The 12,033-nt window shown below is 40.7% G+C and overlaps 1 protein-coding gene across 1 annotated transcript in view; it reads right to left on the bottom strand.

Moving 5' to 3' along the window:
* Positions 1–3,019: 3,019 nt before the first annotated feature.
* ssr1 (signal sequence receptor, alpha) overlaps positions 3,020–12,033 on the bottom strand; it is a 30,483-nt gene continuing 21,469 nt past the window's right edge. The window contains exons 8-9 of the mRNA XM_063070062.1: positions 6,928–7,021; positions 3,020–3,725 (exon numbers count right to left, since the gene is read on the bottom strand). Coding sequence (XP_062926132.1) covers positions 3,661–3,725; positions 6,928–7,021 — 159 coding nt within the window. The 3' untranslated portion in view covers positions 3,020–3,660. The remainder of the gene's footprint in view (positions 3,726–6,927; positions 7,022–12,033) is intronic.

The following is a 12,033-nucleotide window of genomic DNA, read 5'->3' on the forward strand; positions in this document are numbered from 1 at the left end:
AGTCATACATAAAATACAGCTTTATTGCGACCGGTGACTCGCACGCTCCAAGCCCCCTGTGTGTGATATGTGGAGACACGCTGTCTAATGAGGCAATGAAGCCCTCAAAACTGCTTCGGCACCTCGAGTCCAAGCACCCTGCACTTAAAGACAAACCCGCTGAGTTTTTGAGCAGAAAAAACGTGAGCAAGCGGGACAGAAGCAAGTGCTGAGAGCCACCATCTCCACAAATGCTGCTGTTCTGAGAGTGTCGTACTTAGTGGCTAACTGTATTGCTAAGCCTTTCACTGTTGATTCACTTTTCACATTGATTCTGCCTGCTGCCAAGGATATGTGCCAAAGCTGCGGCTAACAAGATGGCACAGGTTTCTCTTTCAGCTACCAGTTTCAAGGAGAATCGATGACATCGCGGAGGACATCGAAGCATAGCTGTTGGAACGGTTTAACGAGTCTGGTTTCACTACCCGAGTCAAAGAGGTTGCTCCTCAATGCCAGTCTACACACTGTCACACACAGGGAAATGCTGGCTAGCCGAAAAATGTCACCTGATCTTAACAGCTTATTGAGTGACGTTGTTATCAATCACATCAAAGCAAAAGCCCTTAACTCATGTCTGTTTGAGCAGTTTTGTGAGGAAATGGATGCAGAGCACAAATACCTTCTCTTACTCACTGAAGTCAGATGGCTATCAAGGGGGAGAGCCCTGGCCAGGGTTTGAGTTAAGAGAGCAAACATCTCTTCTATGACCACAAGGTTGTGTGCTTAGACCCTTGATCTACTGGCTTTACACTTATGACTGCGTGGCTAAGCACAGCTATAAAGCCATACTCAAGTTTGCTGACGACAGTACTGACATTGGCAGAAACAAAGGTGGTGACAAATCAGCATATAGGAGAGAGATTGAAAATCTGGCTGAACAGTGCCACAACAATCTCTCACTCAATGTCTGCGAGGATCTGATTATTGACTTCAGGAGGAGGAAAGCAGAGATCCATTAGCCAGTCTTCATCTGGGGATCAGAGGTAGAGAGATTCAGCAACTTTAAATTCCTCTGTGTTATTTCAGAGGACCTGTCCTGACAAGTGCAATTATGAAGAAAGCATGGCAGTGCCTCTGCTCCCTTCGAAGTTTGAAGATTCAGCACAACATCTAAACCTTTGACAAACTTCTATAGATGTGTGGTGGAGAGTATATTGGCAGGCTGCATCACTGCCTAGTATGGAAACACCAATGCCTTTGAACAGAAATTCCTACAAAAAGTAGTGGATATAGTCCAGGCCATCACGGGAAAAGCCCTCCCCACCAATGAGCACAAGTACACAAAGCATTGTCGCAGGAAAACAGCATTCATCATCAAGGACCTCCACCACCCAGGTCATGCTCTCTTTTCGCTGTTGCCATCGGGAAAGTGGTACTGTACCCTCAAGACTCACACCACTACAAGAACAGTTATTACTCAACTATCAGACTCTTGAACTAGGGGGGATAACTTCACTCGCCCTATCGCTGAACTGTTCCCACAACCTATGGACTCACTTTCATGGACTCCTCATCTTATGTTCTCAATATTTTATTTTATAACATTACTTTTTGCCCTTTCTTTTTGTATTTGCACAACCTGTTGTTTTTTTGGCCCACTGATTGTCTGCTCCATTGGTGCAGTTTTTCATTGATTTTATTATTGTTATTGAACTTACTGAGTATGACTGCAAAACAATGAATTATCCCAGTTGCATAGGGTGAATATATGTAATTTGATAATAAATTTATTTTGAACTTCCCAAAACCGTATTGCAGCTGCCACTTCTTTGCCCTTTTCCCTAGTCCAAGTCCTTCAGCAGACTCCCTCCTTCCTCAGCACTACCTGCCCATCCTCCTATCTTCATATTGTCTGCAAACCTGGCTCAAAGCCAAAAGTCCTCCAAATCACTGACAATTTTCTACACCTCAGCTAAAACTATCAGTATATAACAGCATCTTTTAACCATCTTACTTCTCTGTCCTGCTGCTATGTGAACATGTACATCATTACTTTACATCCAAGTTCAGTATTTGTTTTTAAAACCTCTGTAATTATGCCACTTCTGCAGATTGAATACCATTTCTGCCACCTAACTTCCTGACTGACAGCTTTCAGCAGTCTATTTTTATATCCTTACAACACAAGGTTGTTTTCTGTATTTGCAAAGTTTTTAATCATGTCCCTGAAAAGCAGATGTCATACTTAAAAGGTGCACACATGCTGAGAAATCAATAAGATTCAAGTTCCAGAAATGGATTTTAAAAAAACTTACTGCAAATTAGTACAAAATGGTTTTGCACTTTTAATTCACATGTGCCCTTGATATGCAAAGTTTTCAGCTGTAGTTTATTTAAAATCATGATTACATAAAAGAAAACGATATACTTTCTGCTATGTCAATTGGGAGAAATCAAGATTAGTTACTTATAACCAAACAAAAATGAGCGCAGAAACATCAGGTAAATTAATTACCACATCAATTTAAAACACTGAGATTTCAGTAATATCTCCTAAGTTTAATAAAAGGCCAATTCAAATGGTCTTTACTGATTTTGGAGAATAACGCCTACAATGTGACAAGTATTTAAAAGGCAGTGCGAAACTGAAAAGTGAAGAATTAACAGAGTACCAATGGCCAAAACCAGAATTACTCTCCTCCCCTCTCCCACACAGCCTGTTAATTAAATTACATACTTAATGTTTTATAACTTATACAAGAGCAGGACAACATGTTGATGAAAGTAAAAACTTACACACAGAAACTCAGTTTGTTTACTTTAATGAGATCTTATCCACTTAAAAACAGCTCATTTCAGTTTATTGAAAACATCTTAATGTGTGAGTTTTTGAAACTCTGCTCAAGTAAAATTTGTAGAATGGTATCCAAATAATGAGGAAGATGTTCATTTGGAAATTACTTTTGATTTTGCCCCCTATGGCTCACTCTAACAAAAAAAAGTCTACAAATTGCAAGTTTGTCAAAAAATAAAATTCTCATCTGAATGCTATATCCCCAGAAAACAAAAACTGCAATCTCATTTAGGTTCCAAATATACAGATGAGCTCTCACACATTTCCATGATGCTGAGCAAGACCTCAAATCTGTGCAAATATTTATTTTACTCAAACCATATTGACTATACACACTGGCTCAGACCAATCATTCCAGAGTTGAAGTGATCAGAAACAGGATTTAAAAAAGCTGATTATGCACATGTGCTAAGTAATGACATGCTTATATGATGAAATGTCCTGCACTGAAAGAAAAAAAATCATCTATTTCTTTTGAGTCAATACCAAAAGGAACACAAAATCAAAACTCCGTAAGAATCCAATACTTCGTATGATCTATAGAATCATACATCGGCCAAAAACAATTTGCTTTAGAGTTGTTCACATTAGAAGACTAAGCTGCAAATTTCTCCAAGTATACAAACCATATTCAAATGGCAAAAGTTAGCAACTCTCTACCCCAAAGTGCAGCTTGTTGAGTAGCTCTTCCAAAACAAACATTCTTACACATTCTAGAGCTTAGTCCATTAATTCTTTTTAATGCTTTTAGATGGCATCTCAGCATTATTGCCACTGCTAAATTAAAGTGGACAGGATTGAACACTGAAAATTAAAAACTGAAGCTATTACTCGTCTGAACCCACGGTCCTCTTCGCTCGCTTACGGGGAGATCTCCTTGGTGAAGTTTTGTCTGTGAATAAATAGTTAAAATACAATTAGAATACAATGATTTTTTTCCCCTAATCAACGTAGCTCAAGATGAAAAGAAATACAAATGGGGAGCATCACAAGCCTCATTGTCATGAGTAATTTGTCTCTGGCTACGACTTGAAAATTGCTCAGGAATCAGTTAAGCAAAAAGGACAAACAGCTTGCTTTCTGCCTTCTAATAATGGCACTTAAGACAGTAGAATGAAAATATCTGATGAATAGGTTTATCTTTCCACGAGGCTATGCCAGGATGACCAGACTCAAAAAGTTACTTTCACCAAACAGCAAGGCTGATCAACACCTCTACCCTTTAACCCACTGCTCCACATCCCATCATCACTACTTTATAATTTCCTGTCAGCCACCTTATGTATAGACATTCTTGTGCCTAGTATCACTTTATGGACATAATCCATGTTTATAAGCCATCTTGTGTATTTATATTAATTGTGTTCTTTATCTTGTTTTTGTGCTACATTGGATCTGGAGTAACAGTTAATTGTCTCCCCTACACTTGTGTACTGAAAATGAAATTAATCAATTTTGAATCACATCCTTGTGCGTTGATCACCTCGTCACTCCTCAAACTCTCCCAAATCCAACTATTTCTGGCTTTCATGAATGACAATTAATCAGAAATATTAACGTACTTTCTCCCTTCATAGGATCAAGTATTTCAAGCATTTGGCATTTTCTAGTATTCACAAAGTTTCGCTTTTGCAATAATTGAGATATTTCTTCATTAATAACAGGAACTTAATTTTCGGCTTAAAGGCAACTTATTGAATGTGAATTAATTCACATTTAATCAAGTGCACAGCAAATGTTTGCAATTTCAGTTATATACATTTAAATTAGTGTACACACTTTCCACACATTCAACATTTCCCCATTAACCTGTACATAGTTGCTTCGGAAATTTAGAGTGTACAATTGGATGGAAAATAGAAAAACAAACTTTATAACTAAAGAATGCTGTAGGAGAATGTCAAATGTCTACTGTCAAATTTCAAACTTCAAAAGATCAACAGCAGACATTCAAAAGCTGATCACAAGTCATTTGTTAGATGAAATTTGACAGTGGGAATTATTATAATACTAAACTGAGTATTCAAAGATATAAATCGAACCCACCAATTATTTAGCTCAATATAACTTGAAGGATTGGTCCTTGAGATGCCAATGGAAACTACAACCATAAAAATTCATTTTAAGCTGCTGCCATGCCTGACGCTGTGTAAACATTACAATGATCATACAAAAGCATACAAACTAACGACAAGTTTAAGACATGGTATTTTTCACTTTGTTCAGTTTAACCTTTTTGTCCCACTCAAGCATGTTGTAACATTTAATATATCCCCAGCTGTTCTTTTGATGGACTTTATCAAATAGTAGAGAATATTTGTGTAATGGGGTCTTTATCTCTGGCAAAAACAGAGGGGTAAAGCAGGCACAGATTTAACCAGCAAGTAGCATAAATACAACTTTCTGGCTGTACATGTGTAGAAATGGAAGAGCCCACATGGAGTCACAGTTTACCATACAAAACACTGGCATAGAAAAAACATGGCATTAAGATGATCTTTCATCTTTGGTCATTTCATAAGTTGATCCATTATCCTTTTAATATTAAGCCCAAGGTCCTAAGGTACACCATCCAAAAGCAAACAACAGTATTAATTTTAGTAGAATAGCTTGAGCAATAGAAACATTAGATCTCACCTCGTCTACTCTGCACTGAAAGCACAAGAAAGGTAAAGCAAAAGATAGCAAACATTAGAATCAATGTTTTAGAATACATTGTCTTCTGATAAAGTCAGGTGCAGGCAGACACGTACACCATAAACTCAACATGCAGAAAAGCAAATTCAGTAGCATTCCATTCACAATTGCTGGGAGTACATCAGAAATCATAAAGACCCAGGGCATAGGAGCAGAATTAGACTATTCAGCCCATCCAGTCTGCTCTACCATTTCATCATTGCTGATCCTGGACCCCACACCTGCCTCCTCACCATATCCTTGGATGCTCTGACTGATCAAACAAAAGGCACTGATAATTAAAATGCCATTTTAAAAGCCCAGCTGCCTGAAGACTGAATCCTGATACCACAGATATCAATTGTCTAAATCGCACATCTGTGAAGGACAGCATGCCAGTGGCCCATGCATTCTGAATGTGCTCCTTTGCCATAACAACCTCCTCAAATCCAAAACCTGCTAGAAATCTGAAATAAAGCAGAAAATGCTGGAAACACTCACCAAATCAGACAGAATCCATGGTAAGATTAACAAAATTCGTGTTGAGTCAGAATTGACAAATATTAACTGTTTCCCTTTCCACAGCTGTCTGCATCCAACATTCAGACTGATGGATACTGGCAAATTAGGCCTATTCATTTGTTTTTTTAAAAATGACAATACACCAACTATTCCATTAATATGACGACAAGGGACCTTAACTGAGACCACCTTCAATGGTCTACTCAAACATAATCATAACATGTCATGCTTGAAACTGTTAATGACATATTCTGTCATATTAAACCTGTGTAGTAGCCAAAGGCAAACATACTTTAGGCTTCCATGTTGTAAATACACGGTGCATTAAACAATTCTCAAATTCTCAAGTGCAGGACATGTACAAGAAATAAGATGGACAGGTGACAGCAGGGGCCTTGAAACTCAAGACATACCATGCAAGAGGTAAAGAGGCCCTTAAATTTGGAGGTATCCTAACAAGATGGAACATGGATCATTCTGTTTGATAATAGCATGCTCAAAATCTCCTGGCCATCGCAAGATAGCTAGCTAGCACGTATGCATCACAGCTCAATTAGGCATCAAGACTTCACTCCATAAAAAGCATCAGGCTATCTTAATCCTGTATTAGTGCAATCACAGTAGAGCTATTTAGCAAAGTGTCTGATTATGGCAGCTTCTGCTAATCAGTTACATTATAATTGCAAAAATCACATTTCTCACCACAGACTCCCCTCATCAGGCTAACTGTTAATAGTTTATGAATACCAGATCCAGGATTTCTGAAATTCAGCTGTACTAACATTCTGAAGTAACTCTTTAACGACGACACAAATTAACACCTCCACTAAAACAAGCAAGGCAACAAAGCAGGTTAGATTTAAGTAGGACGCAATGCCCACTTGTAAGTTACTTACTGATCTGGTTCAGGGTTTCCTGAGGAATCCAGCTCATGTCTACATTGTTGTGGTTAGATGTACCCATCTCTACTTTGGAAGTTGGCCGTCTTCTCTGATTGGAGGAAAAAAACAAAAAAAATGCTAACAAACATACAAAGTAGCTAAAATAAATTACCTAGGCCAGAAGAATAATCAAATTAATTTCTCATATGGAAAAGGGAAAATTCTTCATGTAAAGTGGTGTACATATTTTGGTTTAATATTAAAGTTGGAACTGAAAATTAAGACACATGGGATTGTAGCAGACACAGGAACACAGCCGCAGGCAATTTCACATTGTCCATTTAGTCCCAGTCATTATAGCATAGACCGTTCCCTACAGGGCATCCATGTCATATCTCAGCAGAGTAACCTAATTAGTTTCATTGTTGCAACACACACAAAATGCTGGTGGAACGCAGCAGGCCAGACAGCATCCATAGGAAGACGCACAGTCGACGTTTCGGGCCGAGATCCTTCGTCAGTTTCATTGATGTTTGTGTTTTTTTTATGCGGAGTGGTGAGTGTGTGAAATGGGCTGCTGGCGACAGTGGTGGAGGCGGATACGATAGGGTCTTTTAAGAGACTCCCGGACAGGTACATGGAGCTTAGAAAACTAGAGGGCTATGGGTAACCCTAAGTAATTTCTAAGGTAAAGACATGTTTGGCACAGCATCGTGGGCCGAAGGGCCTGTATTGTGCTGTAGGTTTTCCATGTTTCACTTTATCGTCTGCAAATTCATTTGCCTCTGGTGTACATCAAATTTCCATAAGACCATAAGTAGGCCATTCGGCCCATCGAGTGTTCCGCCATTCAATCATGAATCTTCACTTCTTCCAGTCATCCCCACTCCCCCGCCTTCTCCCCATACCCTTTGATGCCCTGGCCAATCAAGAACCCACCCATCTCTGCCTTAAATACACCCAATTACTTGGCCTCCACAGCTGCTCGTGGCAACAAATTCCACAGATTTACCACCCTCTGACTAAAGTAATTTCTCCGCATCCCTGTTCTAAATGGAGATCCTTCAATTCTGAAGTCGTGACCTCTTGTCCTAGAATCCCCTACCACAAGAAATAACTATGCCATATCTAATCTGTTCAGGCCTTTTAACATTCAGAATGTTTCTATGAGATCCCCCCTCATTCTCCTGAACTCCAGGGAATACAGCCAAAGAGCTGCCAGATATTCGTCATACAGTAACCCTTTCATTCCTGGAATCATTCCTGTGAATCTTCTCTGAACCCTCCCCTATGTCAGTACATCCTTTCTAAAATAAGCAGTCCAAAACTGCACACAATACTCCGTGTGGTCTCAAGAATGCCTTATAGAGCCTCAACATCACATCCCTGCTCTTATATTCTATACTTCTAGAAATGAATGCCAACATTGCAATCGCCTTCGTCACAACCGACTTAGTCTGGAGGTTAACCATAAGGGAATCTTGCACAAGGACTCCCAAGTCCCTTTGCAACTCTGCATTTTGAATTCTCTCATCTAAATAATAGCCTGCCCGTCTACTTCTTCCACCAAAGTGCATGACCATACACTTTCCAACCTTGTATTTCATTTGCCACTTCTTTGCCCATTCACCTAAACTATCCAAGTCTCTCTGCAGGCTATGTTTCCTCAACCCCACCCGCTCCTCCATCTACCTTTGTATCATCAGCAAATTTGCCACAAATCCATTAATCACATTGTCCAAATCACTGACATACATTGTAAAAAGCCGCAGTCCCAACACCAGCCCCTGTCGAACTCCACAGGTACTGGATCCCTTTATTCCCACTCTGTTTTCTGCCAACCAGCCAATGCTCCACCCATGCTAGTAACTCCCCTGTAATTCCATGGGATCTTATCTTCCTAAGCAGCCTCATGTGCAGCACCTTGTCATAGGCCTTCTGAAGATCCAAGTACACCACGTCTACTGCATCTCCTTTGTCTACCCTGCTTGTAATTTCCTCAAAGAACTGCAGTAGGTTTGTCAGGCCTATCTTGTCATGTGCCTCCAGTTACTCCATAATCTCATCCCTAACAATCAATTCCAACAACTTCCCAACCACCAATGTCAGGGTAACAGGTCTATAGTTTCCCTTATGCTGCTTCCCACCCTTCTTAAATAGCGGAGTAACATTTCCAATTTTCCAGTCATCCAGTACAATGCCAGAATCTATAGATTCTTGAAAGATCATTGTTAATGTCTCTACAATCTCTCCAGCTACTTCCTTCAGAACCCAAAGGTACATTCCATCAGGTCCAGATTTATCCGCCCTCAGACCATGAAGCTTCCTGAGCACCTTCTCAGTCGTAATTTTCACCGCACAAACTTCACGTCCCTGACACTCTTGAATGTCCAGTATACTGCAGACATCTTCCACTGTGAAGACTGATGCAAAATATGCATTCAGTTCCTCTGCCAGTTCTGCATCTCTCAATACCATATCTCCAGCGTCATTTTGTATTGGTCCTATATCTACCCTCAACTCCCTTTTACCCTTTATATACTTAAAAAAATTTTCAGTAGCTTCTTTGATATTAGTCACCAGGTTCCTTTCATAATTCATCTTTTCTTCCCTAATGACCTTCTTAGTTTCCTTCTGAAAGTTTTTAAAAGCTTCCCAATCCTCTATCTTCCCACTGGCTCTGGCTTCCTTGTATGCCCTCTCTTTTGCTTTTACTTTGGCTCTGACTTCACTTGTCAGCCACGGTAGTGTCCTTCTCCCCTTTGACAATTTCTTCTTATTTGGAATATATCTGTCTTGCACTTCCCTCATTTTTGGCAGAAACTCCAGTCATTGGGATCCAGGGAGGTTTGGCCAGGTGGATTCAGAATTGGCTTGCCTGCAGAAGGCAGAGGGTTGTGGTGGAGGGAGTACATTCAGATTGGAGGATTGTGACTAGTGGTGTTCCACAAGGATCTGTTCCGGGACCTCGACTTTTCGTGATTTTTATTAACGACCTGGATGTGGGGGTAGAGGGGTGGGTTGGCAAGTTTGCAGACGACACAAAGGTTGGTGGTGGTGTAGATAGTGTAGAGGATAGTCGAAGATTGCAGACAGACATTGATAGGATGCAGAAGTGGGCTGAGAAGTGGCAGATGGAGTTCAACCCAGAGAAGTGTGAGGTGGTACACTTTGGAAGGACAAACTCCAAGGCAGAGTACAAAGTAAATGGCAGGATACTTGGTAGTGTGGAGGAGCAGAGGGATCTGGGGGTACATGTCTACAGATCTCTGAAAGTTGCCTCACAGGTGGATAGGGTAGTTAAGAAAGCTTATGGGGTGTTAGCTTTCATAAGTTGAGGGACAGAGTTTAAGAGTCGCGAAGTAATGATGCAGCTCTATAAAACTCTGGTTAGGCCACACTTGGAGTACTGTGTCCAGTTCTGGTCACCTCACTATATGAAGGATGTGAAAGCATTGGAAAGGGTAGAGGAGATTTACCAGGATGCTGCCTGGTTTAGAGAGTATGCATTATGATCAGAGATTAAGGGAGCTAGGGCTTTACTCTTTGGAGAGAAGGAGGATGAGAGGAGACATGATAGAGGTGTACAAGATAATAAGAGGAATAGATAAGAGTGGATAGCCAGCGCCTCTTCCCCAGGGCACCACTGCTCAATACAAGAGGACATGGCTTTAAGGTAAGGGGTGGGAAGTTCAAGGGGGATATTAGAGGAAAGTATTTTACTCAGAGAGTGGTTGGTGCGTGGAATGCACTGCCTGAGTCAGTGGTGGAGGCAGATACACTAGTGAAGTTTAAGAGACTACTAGAGAGGTATATGGAGGAATTTAAGGTGGGGGCTTATATGGGAGGCATGGTTTGAGGGTCGGCACAACATTGTGGGCTGAAGGGCCTGTACTGTGCTGTACTATTCTATGTTCATTGCTGCTCTGCTGTCCTTCCTGCTAGTGTCCCTTTCCAGTCAGCCTTGGCCAGTTCCCCTCTCACACCATTGTAATTTCCCTTATTCCACTGAAATACCAACACATTGGAATTTGAGGGGAAAAATAAAATCCAATGTGAACTCAATCATATTGTGATCACTGTTCCCCATGGGCTCCTTAACCTTAAGCTCTCTTATCACCTCCAGATCATTGCACAACACCCAATCCAGCACTGCCGAACTCCTAGTGGGCTCAACAACAAGCTGTTCTAAAAAGCTTCTGAAGCTAAGAATTGTACAAACTCTCTCTCGAGGTCTCATACTAACCTGGTTTTCCCAGTCCATTTTCATGTTAAAATCCCCAATGATTATCATGACATTGCCTTTCTGATACGCCTTTTCCACATCCTGCTGTAATTTGTAATCCACATCCCAGCTGCTGTTTGGAGGCCTGTATATAACTGCCATTAGGGTCGTTTTATCCTTTGCCAATTCTTAACTCAACCCAGAGACTCTACACCTTCCAATCCTATGACATCCCTTTCTAATGATTTATTATTTCTTACACACAGAGCCACACCATCCCCTCTGCCTACTAACCTATCTTTCTAATACACCATATATCCTTGGATGTTCAGCTCCCAATGGCAGCCATCCTTTAGCCAAGTTTCAGAGATGGCCACAATGTCATATTTGCCGATCTGTAACTGAATTTCAAGATCTTCCATTTTTTTCCTTATGCTGTGTGCATTCAAATATAACGCTTTCAGACCAATATTTGTTGCTTTCTCTGTTTTAACTGCACCATGCCTCTATTGACCTGTTACTCATGCCACTGTCTGTGATTAAGCCCCATCTGTCTGTTCTTTCTATAATCTCTGTTGCACACTATCTTTGATTTATTTCTGTTTTCCCTTTCCTCAAACCTCTCTCTCTGGTTCCCATCTCCCTGCCAAATTAGTTTAAACCGTCCCTAAAAGCTCTATTAAACCTGCCTACTAGGATATTGGACCCTTTTGGGTTCAGGTGTAACCTGTCCAGGTCGTACCTCCCCCAGAAGAAGCCCCAATGATCCAGGAATCTGAAGCCCTGCCCCCTACACCAGTCTCTCAGCCACACATTAATGCACCTGATCATGTTATTCTTGTACTCACTAGCTAATGACACAGGCAGCAATCCTGAGATTACTACCCTAGAGGTGC

Source organism: Mobula hypostoma, chromosome 17 (assembly GCF_963921235.1).
Source record: "Mobula hypostoma chromosome 17, sMobHyp1.1, whole genome shotgun sequence".
Lineage (NCBI taxonomy): Eukaryota > Metazoa > Chordata > Chondrichthyes > Myliobatiformes > Myliobatidae > Mobula > Mobula hypostoma.